This window comes from Enhydra lutris, unplaced genomic scaffold, assembly GCF_002288905.1.
Source record: "Enhydra lutris kenyoni isolate GAN:26980312 unplaced genomic scaffold, ASM228890v2 scaffoldscaffold21, whole genome shotgun sequence".
NCBI lineage: Eukaryota > Metazoa > Chordata > Mammalia > Carnivora > Mustelidae > Enhydra > Enhydra lutris.
This window is the reverse complement of record NW_019154105.1, coordinates 9344824-9364070: the sequence shown is the minus strand read 5'-3', so window position 1 is coordinate 9364070 and position 19247 is coordinate 9344824. Positions and strand designations below refer to the sequence as shown.

At 34.5% G+C, this 19247-nt stretch overlaps 1 protein-coding gene across 1 annotated transcript in view; it reads right to left on the bottom strand.

Moving 5' to 3' along the window:
• LOC111148942 (ankyrin repeat domain 17) overlaps positions 1-19247 on the bottom strand; it is a 165788-nt gene that overhangs the window by 22051 nt on the left and 124490 nt on the right. The window contains 8 exon segments of the mRNA XM_022505772.1: positions 47-494; positions 1658-1829; positions 11281-11397; positions 12886-12981; positions 15288-15450; positions 16593-16768; positions 17260-17473; positions 18026-18168. Coding sequence (XP_022361480.1) covers positions 47-494; positions 1658-1829; positions 11281-11397; positions 12886-12981; positions 15288-15450; positions 16593-16768; positions 17260-17473; positions 18026-18168 — 1529 coding nt within the window.

Below are 19247 nucleotides of genomic sequence, written 5' to 3'. Positions count from 1 at the left end.
TTTCATGATGATACTATAAATAATAAAAATGAAAATTAGAACTAACTTTATTGAAGCCTTGCCAGAAACAGATTTTCTCTCTTCCTTCGGAAATGTAACCAGAACTGATGGCTGCTTCTTGCTGGTCATGGTGGTGGTCACCACAGCAGGTGAATGATTGTCACTCTTTCGGCTGCTGTTGCTGTTACTGCTTTCATCACTGCAGCTGGAAATCCTCATGTTATCACTGTCCCCACTCTCACTGGTACTGCTGCTCTTGGACTCTCCGTTTACCTTCTCTGGCTGACTATATGAGATTGGTAGTGGATCATCAAATATAATCTGAACATTTTCTGGAGTAATTTTATTTTTCCTGTTTTTCCTCTTTGAACTGGTTGTAGTTATGGTGTTATTTCTTTTACCATGGGAACCTGCCAAGGTTGTCCATGTTGCAGATATACCTATGGTAGTAGTGGTTGTGGCACTTGGAGGCTCTGTCAAGACTTCAGGCTCATCTGTAAAAGAAGCCAATACCAGCAATACCAAATTAGCAAGGTCTAAACATTTTTAGAGTACATTTAGCTTTAAACACTTGAAAAACAATAAAGACAGGAGTTACTCTGCGACTATTAGATGTAAAGTCATCAATCATTCCAGCATTCATCAGTAATTAGATGGATATGATACCCATTATCCTCTCTGTGCTCAAGTCCTAAAAAATGCATAGTAAGCCATTATAAAAAATATTTTCGGAACAATCTGGGAAATATGAATATGTACTGTATATTATATATTATTATGTTATTAAATTTTATGTGTGTAATAATGATGTTACTGTGGTCACATAAAATAATGTTCTTTTTCTGGGAAATACATATTCAAGTATTTAGTGGTAATTTTGCATAGGGTGTCCAACTTACATGTAATTTGTTCAAAAAGAGAGGAAAAAAGATAAACTAAATTAATGTGCCAATGTTTTAATCTAAGTGACAGGTGGTCATTGTACTATTCCATAAACTTTTCTATCGTTTGGACATTTTTCAAAATAAAAGGCTGGAGGAGAGGGAAATTACACTCACAAACACACACAATGCATATATATTTGGTGGTTTAATGGCAATGGTTTCTCCTCACAATATCTTCGTATCAAATAATCCTTTAGTTAGAACCTAGTTAAAATAATTCCCTCATTTTGAGAAAAAAAATCTAAATATCTTAGGACAATAAATGATACTATGGAATTACTCTTAATTTTTTAGGTATTATAAAAGGTGTTGTGATTATGTAAGCCCATGTCATTCCTAGGATATGTATTGAAGTTTTATAGGTACAATGTCAGGATGTGTGCATTTACTTTCTGATAGCTTAGAAAATAATATGCATATATATTTAGAGAGAAAAAAATAAAGCAAATATGGTAAAATGTTTATTTTAAAAATCTAGGTGGAGAGTATTGAGGTATTCGTTTTATCATTCTTCCATCTTGTCCTGTAGCTTTGAAATTCTTCAAAATAAAAAGCTAGGGAGAAATCAGTAAATGAAAATAGTATATAAGTACTTCAAGGGCTTAATGATTTAGAAATCTACTTTTACCTTAAGTTATTGATAGTTAAGGAAATATAATTTTGATTGCAACCTATTACATGAATCAAATTAAACGGTAATCTAGAGAAAATACCTTCAACTTTATGTTTTTCTTTTTCTTGAGCAGCTTGGAGTTCAAAGTTCTCTTTATTTTTGGCTTCAATTTCTTCTAGTTTTCTTCTTTGTTCTTCCTTTTTCTTTCGTCTCTTCTCCTTTCTCTTTTCTCTCTTGGCAGCCAAAGCCAGCCTCCGGCTTTCTTCTCTTAACTGTGAAAGGATCAATAAAACAGAACTGCTTTGTAAAAAAAAGTTTTCACATAACGTCATTTTATCATAATGGAACTATTTTAAGAATATCATAAAATTTAAGTCATCTAGTTCAATTTATTGTTTGATCAAGATCATAGTCAAACCACAGTAAAGAGAAAATATTTTTAAATGTCAAGATCAAATTAATGATAAAAAACAATTTAATTTTAAAATGGGTGAATGATACATAACTTCTTAATCACTGAAGAAATGTGCATATGGTAATATGCTCCCAAATTACTCTGGTTAGAAGAAAAGAATACAAACTGCGGACCAGTGATCCCATTTACTGGGAAAGTAACCCTTTTATGTAGCTCTATTTGTAGAAACAGAAAAAAGGTGAAGAGGATACAAATCAAAGCTACTAACTACAGTGGGACTGGAAGAAGGGTAGCAGAAAGATGGTGGCTTTCAATTTTATTTAATGTAACTGTTCATTGTTTTTTATTTGTGAAAATGGTTACTCTCATCGTCAAAAAAATTAAGAACAAGTTTAAAAGTATAACATCTCTTAATAAGTGATGTTAACTATTAAATTCTCCTTCTTGATTCATAAAGGGAAAAAATCATCTTCAAATGGTTTCATTTCCATATTCTCTAAAAGACATTTTCAAACTATGTACTCCCTGCCCATAATCCCGTATTCTGTGTATTATATGTGTGTCTTTGTGTATTTTAAATGTAAGTATCAAAACAATGACAGTTTATGGAAAATATCACAATATCCTAACTAATAAAACCAGAGCTCAAATATGGCTCCAAAGGCAAATCAGACTTCATTTTATTTTTTAAGTTTTTTAAGTCTTTTGCTTTTGCTAGACCTTTCTGCCTTTTCAAATTATCTGTGTTAGATAACCTGAAAGGTTTTGTCCACCTTGAAAGTTTTTACACCCTCGGGCAGTGCACCATAATTACATTCTCTTGCATGAAAGAAAAATCTTTTGTCCCTGAAAAGAGGAAAAATCAAAGAGAATTTGCAGAACACTGGTACTTTCTCAGGCAGAGGGATTTCAGGAAGAATACAAATGGGATGTTAAAGATCAAAAAATTGTCTGCATGGTAGCCCTGGAAAGTTTTGCTAGTCTTCCAGAAGTACACAAACACCAGTCTGAAGACCAGTAAAAGAGCAGTTTTTCACCTTACAGAAGAACTGAGACGAAAACACGGGTGACTTCACTTCCTTACTACACAGGAAAAGGAGTAATATCTGACTGAAGCCATTTGAAAGAAGGAAGTAAGCGTAGGTGACTCTGCTCATTGAAGCCTTGCTTAAATGGAGCTAGCTGCCTGCCCTCAGGAATTGTGCTTTCTCCCTCTCAACTCCAGTGAGGTTGTCCTGTCTGAATCTGACTTTGACAGAATGAGTAGGTTAAGTGGAAGGGGAAAGAAGGAGTAGAAGGGGGGTGAAGGATATGCCAAGAAAATATTTTCAAAGCAATTGGGGCCAAATAAAACCTATTTTATCTGTATCCTATCTGTATGAACAGAAAAGCCTTGAAAAAGGTATATGGCGATCAAAATAACCAATGACGTTTAAAATTTATGGTTAAGCCAGGATGGATTTTTGGATTTGCTGGATTTTTTGCCTGGTGGTAGGAGGTCGTTTTGACTGGTATCAAGGGGAAAAAGAACTATTTTAAGAATAGCAAAATTTAAATCAGAAAGCAGACCCATTTGGTCTAGATGTGGGTGGGGGTGATGGGCTAAGGTAGGTCTTAGTTTATAGGTGCAGTTGAATCTTAGGTATGTAGGTGCCTCAGGCCTTAGTTCTAACAGTGGAGGAGGTCTTTGACAATAGTAAATCTGGATTATCAGACTCCTGGTTTAGGAGTTCTGCCCTAAAGGCAAGGTATTTTTTCTCTAAATCTTAAAGTTCTATGGCTAGTATCTGGGTAATCCCATAGACGTACTAACCCTTTCAACTCACTAAATAGTGGAGCACAAATTCAGAGGTCTCAGGAAAACTCTTTCTTTCCAAAGGACATTATTTCAGACTACAGCTGTAAAAGAAGGTATCTACATGAAGGTATCTAAAAACTTAAGCAGAATTAGAAATATAGATACACATTTATTAAGAGGCATCATAAGTTTGCAGGTATATGAAACCAACAATTAGATGAGATCACCAAAGGGAAAAAGTTATTAATTACATGAATCTGTATTTTTGTGTGTGTATTATATATACAGGAGGGGGATATTCAATATTTAAAAAGAAGAGCAAATGAGAGTTTAGGAAGGCAAAATCAGATAGAGGAAGAAGAGTTTTATGAAGGAAAGTGATCAACACTGATAAGTATCACAAGTATGATTAAGAACTGAAAAGAGGTAGCAAAATTTGGCAGTTAAGATGCCACTGGTGATCCCTGCTATAGTTAGTTCACTAGAGTAGGAGGGGAGTAGGCAATTGATCCTGGGCTGAGAATTAAAAATTAAAAGTAGAGTCAAAAAGCATAGATTATTCTCTTATAGTATCTGGAAAAGGCAAACAAAATATTAAATTTGAGGTAAAGTTTCATTATAATAGTTACCTTGATTATGTAGGCAGAGGATAGGAGTTAGTGCAGCTGTAGACACTAAAGATAAAAGAATATGGGAGAGGTGGTAACAACTGATACAAGATCCCAAAAAGAACAGATGAAAGCAGAATAAACCATGAAGTCTGGAGGTACAGAAAACAGATTTAGAAATTCAGTCCACATCCTCTATTTTCTCACGAATGACCTCATTTCACTTACAGGGGAACTGCTATATTGAGACTATATGGGGTAGGGGAAAGGCTTTGAAGAAAAAAGTCAAGTTGTAGAATAACCTCAGGATGAAAAGGAAAAGGCCCTAACTCAAGCAGTGATTTCTAATTGAGGTTTCAGGAAGCAATGTGATTTTGAGAATCAAACTTTTTAAGATGAGAACTTAAGAATCTGGGGAGAGGCAGTCCAGACTAAAAAAATGCTATCGCATATTTACATAAGTGAAAGTAAACGAGATACGTGAGCAGTAGAAAACAAACAACAGCGAGTGATGAGCCTAGAGAAGTAGTGAGCTGGGAGGACCTGAATGTTTGGATTTTCGAACGCAGACAATAAAGAGAGACTGACAGTTTCTGAGGAGGGGGAAGGTAATCCCACCTGTGTATAAGAAAACTATGGGAACTGTGGAAAAGCTACACTGGAATGGAGAAGGATTAAAATGAAGGCAAAAGGTGAACGAGACAAAAATACTTATTGGTAGGAAGCCCACGGCAATCCTTCAGGTGACAAATGGTAACTGAGAGGAGAGGACGGAACAGAGGCTCAACTGCCACAGCTCAAATGAAGATGATGATGATGACGACAGTGGTATGGTTTAGTACGTGGAGCGTCTATACCAGGCACTGGGTTGTTAACTTACTGCATGAATGCATTTGCTAGACAGAGGGAAGCAAGGATAAGTGAGCAGCTGAAAGTTACAGCAGGATTTCATTACTGACTCATGAGTAGTGATACCAGTAACAGAAAAAGAGTTTAGGGAGGATCAGGGGAATGGAAGGGTAGGATCCAGAAAAAATTTATTGCTAATTTGCTATGTACTAAACATGGTTCTCATCTTTGAACTAATCAGTAAACTAGACAAAAGATCCCTACCCTCATGAAGCTTATAAAACTTAACATTTAGTGGGGGGGGGGGGGCACACAGATGACAAACATAATACATTACACAGTCTTCAAAAATGTGTTAAATACAATGTAAGATACTAGAGAAAGGGAAGACAAGACAAGTACATATATGGGGAGAGATAAGGGGTTTTGATTTTAAAGTGATTTTTTTTTTTTTTTTTGAGAGAGTAAGCGAGGAGGTGGAGGGGGCCAGGGGCAGAGGAAGAGGGAGAAAGAATCTTAACCAGGCTCATCGCACACAGGGCTTGCTCTAATGACGTGGAGATCATGATCTGAGCTGCAATCAAGAGTTGGATGCTTACCTGACAGCCACCCAGGAACCCCAAGGGGTTCTGATTTTAAAGAGGGTGGTCAGTGTAAGCCTCACAAAGGTAAGGTTTACGTGAACATCTAATAGATTTGAAGGATTTCAGGCAAAGAGAACAGCCAGTGCATAAGCTATACAAGCAGTTACAAGTCAGAGTTGTGGTTCTGGGTTAGGCAAAGATCACGAGTTGACTTTTGGACACAAGTATGAGATCTCTAATTGGTATCCAAATGGACAGGTTGAGTAGCTAGTTGGATATGAGACTGAAGTTTAGGGAAGAGGTCTGTGCTAAAGATATATATTTGGGATCAGCTGGTATATATTTAAATTTAAATTTAAGAAGCAGGATGAGATGACCAGTGCAAGAAGATGACCATATAAAGAGCTAAGGGGCTTGCCAACTAAGGGAAAAGAAAAGGAAGTAGCAGCAAAGGAGACACAGAAAGACCATTCAGGGAGATAGGAGAAAAACCAAGCTAAGAGTGTGTAGAGCAATAGAGGTCAAGTGAAAAGAGTACATTAGGTGTTAGTGGCTTAGTGAGAGAAGAATGAAGTGGCTACATGAAAGTCACAGGGGACCATAAAAGCAGTTTTGTTGAGGTTGTGAGAGTTAAGAGGCTGACAGAAGTAGATTTGAAAAGGATGAAAAATTCTAGGTGCCTGGTGGCACAGGTGGTTGGGCGTCCAGCTCTTGGTTTCATCAGGGGTCTCGATCTGAGAGTCATGTTATCGAGCCCTGTGTTGGGCTCCACACTCAGCATGGAATCTGCCTAGGATTCTCTCTCCCTCACTTTGCCCTTCCCCCTGATGCTCTCTCTTTCTCAAATAAATCAATCTTAAAAAAATAAATAAATAAAAAAGGATGAAGAATTGGGAATAGCCAAAATAAGACGACTTTGCTGTTACTGTTTAGCTGCAAAGAGGAGCAAAGGAATGGGCTTATAGCTGAAAACTGGGGAAAGGGAGTTGGAGGAATCAAGGGGATTTTTAAGTTTGGAAACTAAGCTCATATGCTGATAAGAATGACCCAAGAGAAGAGGAAAAATGATATAGGACAAAGAAAAAATTGCCACAATGTTTTTGAGTAAGGGAGACCAAATCTAGTTCACTAGATGGACTGGTTACAAAAAGTTTACTTAGTAAATGGGAGGAAGAATATGGATAGAAATTCGTGGGTGGGGAGATGGGGTGGGGAAAGTCTGACAGTTTACTTCCGAAGCTACAGTTCTCTCACTGAGGTAGAATGCAAGGTAGTTAACTGAGGGTGAAGGAGAGGATGTATTGTAAGTCACAGGATAAAAGAAAGTAATAGTGGTCTAAATGAGTGGGAGAATGAAATAAATTAGGGAAGTACAGTATAAATAGGCAGCATTAAAGAATTTATTGTCACCCATTTAAAGTGAAATTCATCCTCAGGGTTGAATTTTTTTCTGTACATTTAGTTACTAAGGTACATACGGGTAAGAAGAAGAAGAAAAGAGTAAGGAACAGTGTAGGGGGGAAGGACAAATGAATCCTACAATATACTGGTAGGCAATGTTGTCCGGATTGTTGGAGGGAGAATTCAAGAGGCAGTAAAGGTGAAAAGATGATCAGAGAATGAAATGTATAAAATTAAGATTGTGGAATAGGCATATTAGAAGCTTCAGGTGACGGCAAAAAAAGCCAACTAAAAATGTCTAATAGAAATATTTTTAAAAATACACTCTACACACTCCCTAAAAAGGAATGCAAGTTTACAAGGAAAAAAGTAGGGGAAGAAATAATAGGTAATAAAGTTGAGGGGTGAAACAAATATATCAAAAATGCAGACCAATAATATTCACTAAGGATACTAACAGTTAGTTGTTAATGCCCTAAGAGAACAAGCAATTAACTGACCAGATAAAATGCTCCAAAGCAAGGGCTCTTCCACATAATAAATGCTCAGTAAATAAATGTTTGCTGAACAAGGATAAGGGAATCTGATAAATATAATGGGTAGTATTTTCAACAGCAGTTTTTACAAACCTATTGACCCAAATTTTCAAATTAGAAAGGCTGACCAAATAATCACTTTTATATAAGCAATAAATTACCTATACAGAACATTCAACTTAGACCAGACAAGACAAACTCCGGTGATGTTCCTAAATCAGATATGGTGGAGCCAGAATACACTGTGTTTCAAAAGGTGCAACAAAAAAGTGTATTTTCCCAGATATAAGTCATAAGTAAAAAACAATGAACCAGACCCTATCAGATCTCAATCTGGTAATTTTTCAAATAGAAATACTGGTCTAGAGTTCAGGAGAGAAGAACCTCCTCTGTAATACAGAATTTTATCTCTACACTGCCCCCCTTTAAACTGTTTATAAAGTATCTGTGCATGAAAAAGAATCAATTTACATCTAATTAGTTTATGGTTAAGAATTATTTATCACTTTGAGTTTTAGTAGTGTGGAAAAATATGCAATGACATTTGAAAGAAGTTTCTTTTAATTTGCTTTAAACCTGAGGTTCTTGAAAGCAGGAACATCAAGGTTAAGAAATATTGCAAAGAATTCAAGGAAATGACACTTTGTTGCTAATAGTAGGAGAATATTCTAGAAGTATTAAATTTAAAATATATTGACCCAAGTGAAGAAACTTATTCTATAAAAACAAAATCACCCAAATATAAGGGAATACGTGTAAGGATTTTTATTGTAACATTATTTGTAGTGACAAAAAAACTGGAAACAAACTTTCTATGGATTATATTCTACAGTTAAAGCACTATCAACTGCCAATATCAATCAATTACTGAGAGAGGGAAAAGCAAGGATTAATGTGTTCATAGGATTCTTAAAAAAAAAAAAAAAAAAAGTACACCATATCCGTATGTGTGAATATTCATTTGCCCAAGAAATACCTATTGACCGCCTATGACATGCCAGGCACCATTTTGTGGTACATGCATTGTAGTGGTAGAGTCTAACAAGACAACTAAATATAATACAGTATTTAGAATGTTACACAGTGAAAACAGAGAAGGGAAGAAGAGTAGTAAGTGTGTCTGTGGAAGGGAGACTAAAGTAAGAGGCAAATGAAGGGACAATTAAGGCAGAAGGCACAGTAAGAACAAAAAGAGGATGGTCAGTATGGATGGAGCAAAGTGACCAAAGTAATAAAAAAATACATACATATGATCAGGGAGGTGTAAGAAGTATCATGAGTGGGCAGATCACATACATTCTTAAAAGGCTTAATAGGTAATTGTAGAGGTACAGACTTTAATTACCATAATAGGTTTTTAATTTTAGTTAAATGTTACAATGGTGACATAGTTTTTTCTTTAGTTATCTTTGCATATTTCACAGTTTAAACTGAACACATTTTAATAAAGAAGAAAAAATGAAGTTGATTGAGAACAGGTATCTTCATAAAGATGTCTCCTATAAATTGCTTCCTGACTTTATAATCTATAGGTATGCAATAAATTCCTAGGTGCATTTAATGTAATGTACAAATATCAAGGCATGAAAAAATTAAAAGTTTTATTTAAAAACAGTTATCTATGTCTCAGCTATAGAAAGGATGCAGATTTATAAAAATGCAAAAAAGAAATAGTATCATGAAACAACTTAGAGTCAGGAGAGTTCTAAGATGTAAAAATAGGAGAGTCATGATAAAACAGGGTATTATAGTACTTTAGGAAGAAAGAACTAAGAGATAGTTTATGTTCAGTTAAGAGTGGGAACCCAGGGGCACCTGGGTGGCTCAGTGGGTTAAGCCTCTGCCTTCAGCTCAGGTCATGATCTCAGAGTCTTGGGATTGAGCCTCACACTGGGCTCTCTGCTCAGTGGGAAGCCTGCTTCCCCCTCTCTCTCTGCCTACTTGTGCTTTCGCTCTCTCGCTCTCTCTCTGTTAAATAAATAAATAAAATCTTTAAAAAAAAAAAAAAAAGAGTGGGAACCTGGGAATTTGGAATGAAAAAAAAAAAAACAAACAACAACAACAATAAAAAACTGGGTTCAAACCCTACTCTAGTTTAAGCAAGTTCCTTAACTTCCCACAGATGTAAGTTTCTCCATCTGAAAGGGGAAGGTAGTGATGTTTTTTAATGAGAAGACTAAAATAATACATATTTTATCATACCACTTGGCACTACTATATTGCTTGGTGTTTAGTAGGCTTTAAATAATTAGATAAGACAATATAAAAATAGATAAAGCAATAGTTATAATGGTTATAAATATCAATCTCTCAATGTGCTTATATATTTTTTTTAATTTCAAAATGGCCAAAAAAGCTAATTTGTTTGATCAGAATTTAAACCAGATTTTTTTTTTTAAGATTTTATTTATTTATTTGACAGACAGAGATCACAAGTAGGCAGAGAGGCAGGCAGACAGAGAGGAAGGGAATCAGGCTCCCTGCTGAGCAGAGAGCCCTATGTGGGGCTCCATCCCAGGACCCTGGGATCATGACCTGAGCTGAAGGCAGAGGCTTTAACCCACTGAGCCACCCAGGTGCCCCTAAACCAGATTATTTTAAATGAAGAACCTCCAATATTAAATATATTTTCTAAAAAATAAGTGTAGCTTCACACTTGAATTAGAATAAAATCTTGAAAATAATTCATTTTTTGTTTATGTAAGTTGAAATTCATAGTTTAAAGTAAGTCAGCAAATACAGTAAAAAAGGGAAATTACTCAAGTCAAAAAAGGTTAAAATTATCACTATATAGCCTTTATAAATTTAATCAGTACTTTTAAGTTTGATCGCAGTTAAAAACTTTTTACAGCATTTTTAACCTTTTTATAAAAGATCAAACATGGTAGAATATGTATTCCAACTCCTTTTCCTGCTGTGATTACTATTTGTGTTACATTCTAGAATACAAACTCATTGATAGGAAGGGGGAGAAAGAGAGCTACAAGACTGCAAAACCAAAAGTTATCTGTAGTATTTTACTCCCTGTGGAAATAGATGGGAATGATGCTCTGCCTGAAAGAGAAAAGTATAAAACAAATCATCCATTTAAAAAATGTACTCATTAAACATTCCACAAAGTGGTTGCAGTTCCCTGGTTGGTTATGTGATGGTAATACATTTGGTACATCTGATAAATCTGTTGGCAATAAATTATAAGGTCTAGGATCAATGAAAGATCAATTTGGATAGGTATTAAGAGATCATTTGTTGATATAAGACTAAACTTGATTATTGAGGTTAGGTTTTCTGACTTGCAGATCAATGCAACTCCTGTAATAAAATTTTGTTAATTTGATTACAAAGAAAGTTACCTTAATGATTTTTAAAGTAGTCATAATTCCCTCTAACTGAGCCAAACTTGGAGAAAAAAACATGTGCATTGGTTAAAGCAAGAACAAAATGAAATGAAACCAAAACACAACAGATTACCAATTAGGTGGAAGGCAAAAGAGGAAAAGAAGAACTTTTCATATGTAAAGGTTACCATTACCTTTTCCAAGTCTAACTCCTCTAATAAAATGCTGGCATTTTTGTTTGCTTCAGCAGCCTGTCTATCTTTGGCTTGTACTATTGATTCCATACAAAGATGACACTTCTTCAGCATCTCCTAAAATAAAAAATTAAGATGTTTGCAGCCTCAAAAAACAATTCACATTTAGAGAGATTCCTGAAAACACAATAGTTAAGGTACTTGAATGAACATAAGCAATAAAAATTAGTGGTAGGGCAAAAAAGGGTACAAATAAAATAATATAAATGGTGTACAATTTTTAAGTTTATTTCTTTATCATCTCTACACCCAACATGGGGCTCGAACTCAAGACCCTGGGATCAAAAGTCTCATGCTCTACTGACTGAGGCAGCCAGGAACCCTGTTACGTGTTTTTTTAAAATACACAAGCAAGAGCCTTTACTGTCCTTCCAAATAATATCCCTTTGACTAGTACTTTGGAAACTAAAATTATTTACTCCTAACATTTCAATGGACAAATCATACGGCAAACAGAGCTGCAGTAATTTATGCCAGCTGGCTAATGGGGTAAAGGAAAAGGTCAATGTCAACAAAGAAAATGGGTTTAAAAAATGTTAAAGAACTTTACTGGCAGACACTGTTCTCAAAGCTTTAAGCTTGGTTGTTAGAACTTCATGTGCAAGAATCACGCTTAAAGAAATTACAGACATGGGTACTTACGTACTTTTCTCAGTGATTTCATTCTTAGAACACACTACTTAACAGGAAAGGGCTATTTCCCTATTGAGAGTAACACCTTATTTTTAATCTCCCCACCCCTCCAAAAAACAACAACAACAAAAAAAAAACCAGGAATGTTAATTATCACAGAGGAATGCAGAGGCAGGCAAGACAGTGAATTAGCTATGTAAATAAAATCCATGGAAATATAGTGCTCACTATTATGCAGTAGAGAGACATTTTTGGGTTCATTGACCTCTTTCCATTTTCAGAGGCATGTCTTAGGATTTTATTCAAACCTAAGTATAAACCCCAAGTCAAAACATCAGGGGAATATCGCAATTAGACGCCTAACAGGATTTATTTAACCTTCTCTACTTTTCCTGCAAAAATTCTGGCTAATTCATTCTTAAGCTGACAATTACTCCAATACTGAAGACATTAAAAGTTTTCTTGCCCATGACTATGCTCAGTTTTGTTTAGGTATTTAAAAAAAAAAAAAAAAAAACAACTACTGGGCTTGTTCCTCTCAGAAGAGATTATCAGTTTGGATAAACATATACGTAAATTATAATAATGATGAATAACAACAATATTTGCTTTAGACTGTTTAGTGTTTACATAAAAATTTAATTAGTTCAAGTACTATTAAAAAATAAAATTCTATTAGAGAAAGTTTTAGTGCTTCTTTAGGTAAGTAAATAATCTGAAGTATCTTTGAAACAGAGAAGTTCATTCTCAAATACTAGATAAATGAAAACTGCTATAAGCCACACATTATTGCTTAGACTAAGGCTTTTTTCTTAGTGGGAGACACACACATAGGTGTGTATATGTGTGTGTATGTATAACCAAATGGGATCGCTAGCTCATAGAGTGGGATGAGTTTAATCAGTGTATTACCTTATCAGTGATGGTTGCTATGTATCTCATACATTCAGAATCTGATGGAAACTGATTGACTTCTTTGACTAAGTAGCGCACCACCTTCACATGACCCTAAAAAATAGATACCAATGTCAGATTGAAAACAGATTCTAAGAGGATTCAGTATACCTACAGTCTGTCTTATCTAAGGTTACTTTGGCATCAGTGCCACAAAATAAAGTCTTAATTAGATATTATTTGCACTGTAAATGAAAAAGAGACAGACTCTGGTTCTGTTAAGTTAAATCTATACTGTTCATCTTCATCCCACCCTCCCAAGTACAGAAAAACCTGACCTAAAATTCTAAACAACAATGAATAAAAAAAAAAAAAAAAAATCAGTATGAAGAATAAAGTTTTTTTTTCTGAAAGAAAAAGACAAAAACAAAACCTCATTTGTTTCTAGCTACTTCATAAGTGAGCATCCTAATTTAAGCGTTAAAAGAGTAGAAATAACAATTTTGTTCTTTCATATAAAAACAATGTACAGCACTGTACTAGAAGTGTAAAAGGAATAAAATACACTTTCCTAAAGCATGAGCTATGATTATAAGATTCACCGTAACACAGTTCACTAAGCTCAAAATCATTAGACCAGTGCTCAAGAGACTCTAACTTTATCCAGTCTACACTATGACTCTCTGAACACAACACCTACAAATTAGCCAGTCCAGTTAAACAGACCATGTTTAGTATATTTTTCTATCTCTCCCTATCTTTTTCAAATATTCCTATCTGATGATAATTGAACTAATGAATAGTTCAATGCCATTTGCATCATTCCTTGATATCTCACCAACACTTCTATATTATTTAAATTATATGGGACACTCACACAGTTACCTAACTTTGTGTGTGGCTCTTACCTCCCCAATTAAATTCTACATTTAAAAAGTACAAGTGCTGCTCTCTGTACAGTGTACTATCCCAACCATTACAGCTGCACACGGTAAGGTACTAAAAAAAATGGAATGAATACAAACACTGTTCTTAAGGAACTAAGTCTATCTGGAAAGATAAGATATATGCATGTTAGAGTAATAATTACAAGGTAATTTTAGTCAAAATGAATGACAAAAATAACAGACGGCAGAAATTCTACAACTTTTAGGAGATTAAGTATCTTACTGTGAGCTCAAATAGGACTGGAAGAGTTTCTGCAGAAGGGGAGATTTAAACGATACCCAAAGAATGAATAACTCTGAAAATGAGGAAAGACATGAGATTTCTGAGATGAGAACAAAGGTGATGTGAGAGACAGCAACAATGAAAAGACCAAGCAAGGAGAAGACTCTCCATATCAGGGACTCATAATGGGAGATGAACTTGAAGAGCACTAGATTTATGGTGGCTCTGAATAACAAACTAAGACTGGATTTCAAAGGATGACAAAAAAGGAAAAGGCTCTAGAAGAGGATACTAACATAGTGGAGAAGTTAGGAAGATTAACTTGATAACCATATATGTTAGCTTGCTTGGAGAAGAAGCAGATAGTCAATGATAAAGCGTAAGTTTGACTGGTGGGGAAAAAAACATACAGAGTCAGTGTCTAGGTAGTCTAGAATACCTAGGGAAGAGGTGGTATAAAGTATAGGAGCCAGAGAGAATTAAAAGACAAAAGGGAGAAAGATGAGTTTTTGCAATTTTATGTTAGGAGTTTTCAATACAACAAATAACTGGCAATCTAGCAAGGGATTTTACCTACCTGTCTCAAAATGATAAAACTCAAAATTATAAACTCTAAAATAGTAACCCAGTTTTCCCAGTAACAAATTTAAACTGTATTTAAGAGACCAACAAAAACATTAAATGAAATTATACATAACTCTGTGCTATGCATTACAGGAAGAGAAAAAAAATTTCTCTTTCACAAAATTTATTTCTATTTCTGAATGCAGTTCATTCGATATTCAGTCATTTCAAAATACTGGTAGCTGGGTTTTCATTATTTATTTCATTATTTAATTCCCTAGTAATTAAAGCAAGTGATTATAAACAAATCAATTTAAGTTAATTTTTCCCTGCTGTACTTTATAAGAAAACATCCATCCATGAGTAATTACTCTTAATTGGATTTACATCTTGCGAAAGATTAAGTTTGCAACTAGATTTTGAAAATACCACTTAGAACAACTCTTCACAAGTTTACTTAGCTTTATTTATCAATATCAGCATTAAAGGTTTTTCTGGGATACCTGTATCTACCTTTCCAGTTTTGCCATCAACACAGAAACACATCAGTGTTTATTTGCATAGTATTTTATCGCGTTCGTCACTACTGTCAGATCCTAAAGTAAGAGTCTTCAGTGATCACTAAACTATATGCCTTTTAGCCTAAGTGAAAAACCTTCAAGCGAATGAGGATGAAAGAATTCTACCTTCCTAAACGCCGCCATAAGAGGAGTTATCTTGCGGTTGTCCGCCGCGTCCACGTCCGCGCCTGCTTGCACCAGTAACTGAACCACGTCAAGATGTCCGCCGTTTGCGGCTAGCCACAGCGGAGTGTTCCCCTTCTTGTTACGTACATCAATGTGAGCTCCCCTAGATGAATGACACGTATGTCACTGTTTACAATGAAATCAACTATAAACTTAGGCAAAATATTCTATAAAGTGAAAAATTATTTATATTATTGAGGGATGAAAATCCATGTTTCTCTCAAAATTATGAAGAATTTGTAATCATCAAATTTAAAAAATAGTAACATACTAATAATTGCTTTTTTAATCTTAAAAATAGTGACTGCATAATTCCAAGTTTCAATCCTGAGAAAATGTGAATTTTATTTAGTAAAAAATAAAAGTACTTCCTGTTAACAGCATAATCAATACATTAAATAAACAGTATGCAAGAGACACAAACAGTATCCTACAAGGCACTTTTATCTATTTCAGGTTACTTGTATGCATGTATTTGTATTACGTGGCTTTGGAAAAGAATGAATCTAAAAATAACATGCAGGTTTAGCACACGGTGGGCAACATGGTAAGACTCAAGGTGAATAACAGGTGACAGAGCCACTACTAAATACTATTGCTTAGAACACCATGCAAATGTCTTTAAGACTGTTAAAGCAGGAAATCCAATTAAGCGGACAAGTATCTACGGAAGACTGGCAGGCAACTTCTGAGTGACTGAAAGGAGAAATTCTCCTGGATTGTCTGATATCTTGAACAGTTCTACAACTGTCACTTAAAAGCCCTCACTGTTATTTAACCAAACAAGACAAATGAAAAACTTTCAGGGAAATCAACAATAAACTTTAGATTACTGCTAGACTTTTAAGATTTTTAAGATTTTAATTTAATTTTAAGATTACTGCTAATCTTTTAAGATTTCAAGTGATACTCTTTTTCGAAAACTCAAACTGTATGGGAGATGTGAACATGGGTGACAACAGCTGGATGTTCAAACAGCTTATTATAGTGCTTTAAGAGTATATACACACCCAAGATAGGAAGAAAAGAAGTATTTTTAGGTTATACTGAAATAAATCAGACAATGAAATGTAACTCTGGATAGGTGGGAAATAAAAGAAGTAGGTTTAAAAATAAAACAAAACATGCACTTGTAGTTCACGGAGGAAGTAATCACATTTGCTTTTTTAATAGTACAATATAACCAGACAGAATAGTAATCACTGGTACACACAGTCATGTATGAAGAGTATGATAACATCATACCTGCCAATGAGAAGCTCACAGAATTTATAATGCCCTTTATCTGCTGCTATGGTTAAAGCTGTATCTCTCGAAGAGGGCACTGGAGGGGCATTAACATCAGCACCTTTATCCAAAAGAACTCGGCCCACCTCTGCATATCCACCAGAGGCAGCTTCCATTAGCGGTGTGAGGCCAGTCTAGGTTTAGTGAAAACAACACCACCACCACATAAGAGACTGAAAAGAGCTAAAATGTTTAAAGAACAATCTGGGGAGCAACATGATATAGTTATTGCGAAAATTCATAACTAAATTTCAGCACTGACACCACCAGCCTGAGTTACAGTGTGATCTACTGAACAATATCCTACATGATGCCAATTTATTGTGGAAAAAAAAAAACTGTGTAAGATGCAAGCATTTGGCATAACTGGTGCTAATAAATGCTTCCTCTTTTCTCTTTCATAATACTATGTATTTTCTAGCTAATAACCCTAATGTCATTATTACCTATAAAAATTTATTACTGAGGTATTTTCAAGAATGCTTGAGTACACAGAATGATTTCTGATTAAATACATATAAGACATGTTACCAGAAAATACTAAAATTATAATTAGCATAATGCTACTGTACACCTTAAATACTGAAGCAATAAATCCATGTATAAATCTCGGACTTTTTCTTACCTTAGCTCTGTGTTCCACATTTGCTTTTCTATCAAGCAGAAGACTAACCACTTCAGTTCTTCCTTGGAAGCAGGCTAAAGTAAGGGCAGTGTTCCGATTGGTTTCTATTTGAGCATTTATGTCAGAGCCCATGTCTAACAGGAGCTTAACAGCAGCTGTGTGCCCATTCATAGCTGCTAACATCAGAGGAGAAATGCCCAATTTGCTACCAGTTCTGGGGGTGGAGGTATGGGGAGAACAAAGGTAAAGAATATAAATTTCTATAGAATTCTATTTCAGGATTTATTTAAGATTCTTTGTTTTGCAGGATTATTTAAAATAATTTTTCTCAGCCCTAGTATGTCTGTGAGATATGACCAGGACTCCATTAGAAATTTTTTACCACCTTAGAACTAGAATACTTCCTGTATCTCATTCAACATAATGACTTGGACTGAAAAGTGATTATTAAATATTAAGTTATTATTATGATAGATTTTCCATCCTAAAGCATATACTTTCTTAATAAAAAAATAAAATTTCTTAATAAAAACTCCTAAGAAAACTGTGTTTACTTTTAGTACCATTAGAAATACAGTAAGTGATGTTTTTTCAAGTTTATATCAATAGTTTTAAGTATTTAAATAAAATTAAAAATCTCCCAACAGTTTGGATTCTAAATTTGTAATGAAGGCATTTCCTAAATATTGCATTAAAAATATAAGTGTTCTACAAATAGCTTATCATAACACTCTTAAGGCGCTTATAGAGAGAGAATAAAACTTGCCTAGAATTAATCTCAGCTCCTGCATTTAGTAATATTTTGATAATGTTCACATAGCCACCAGAAGCAGCCAGGCTTAGAGGTGTGTAATCAGAAACATTCCTGTGCTCTTTGTTTGCCCCTCGAGCTAACAATAGCTCCACCACCTGAAAAGAAAAGAGGAAAAGCTGTGTTTTCTTCTTATGGTGAAACAATTTGCAAGGTGTCCGTTTCTGATTTCTTTATTTTTCTGATATATCGTAGAAGAAAAAAACAGGAAAGTCCTTTTTTAATCCTTTGCACAAAATTAGATTCAAACGATAGCAAGAATTCTTAGAAGCAACAGTAAGCTAGCTTCTCAATTAAAATCCATTTTGAAATTGTTAAAATGACGGTGTGTTCATGCAAGGTCTGGATCTCAGTGTGTTGTTGTGCAATGCATTTTAAAAATTACTATTTCTGTTACTCTATCACATAGCAGTAAAATAAGATTTTTTTCATTTATATATGTAAGGGTCTTTATGATATATTTTTAAGATTTTATTCTTTAATTTTTAGTAATCTCTACACCCAACGTGGGCCTCAGACTTACAACCCTGAGATCAAGAGTCTCATGCTCTACTGACTAGGCCAGCCAGGTGCCCCTCTTTAAAGTATTTTTTTTTTAAATTTATAACCAATAACTAAATGTTTAAAAACTTGGAATAAAGCTAATGCTTAATTTTTTCCTAACATTTTATTATGAAAAATTTTAAACATACAGAAAAGTTTAATAAATTTACACATACTCATTACCTATATTCTACCATTAATATTCTACTACACTTACTTTATCATATCTATTTGTCCGTTTTTTGATACATTTCATTTCAAAGTAAATTGTAGAGAGCTGCAATTTCCTTAAATACATCAACGTATGTATCATTATTAGAATATTACTTGTTTTCAAATTTTGGGGGAAAATTTTCTAACTTACAGCAAATGCTCAAAACTTCAGTGTACATTTACAGAATACTGACAAATGCATAAAGCTGATGTTATTTAAATCCCTGTTATTTACTCATGTCTCTTCCTCAGTCAATCCCACCTATAGCCTATTTTTATCTACATCTATCTTAGATCTTCAAATAGATGAAATCACAGTGTTTGAGAGTCATTTCTGTGTACTGCATAGCATTTCATCATACAAATATACTACAGTTTATCTATTCTCCTACTGGTGACTACCTTTACAGTCTCTAGTTTT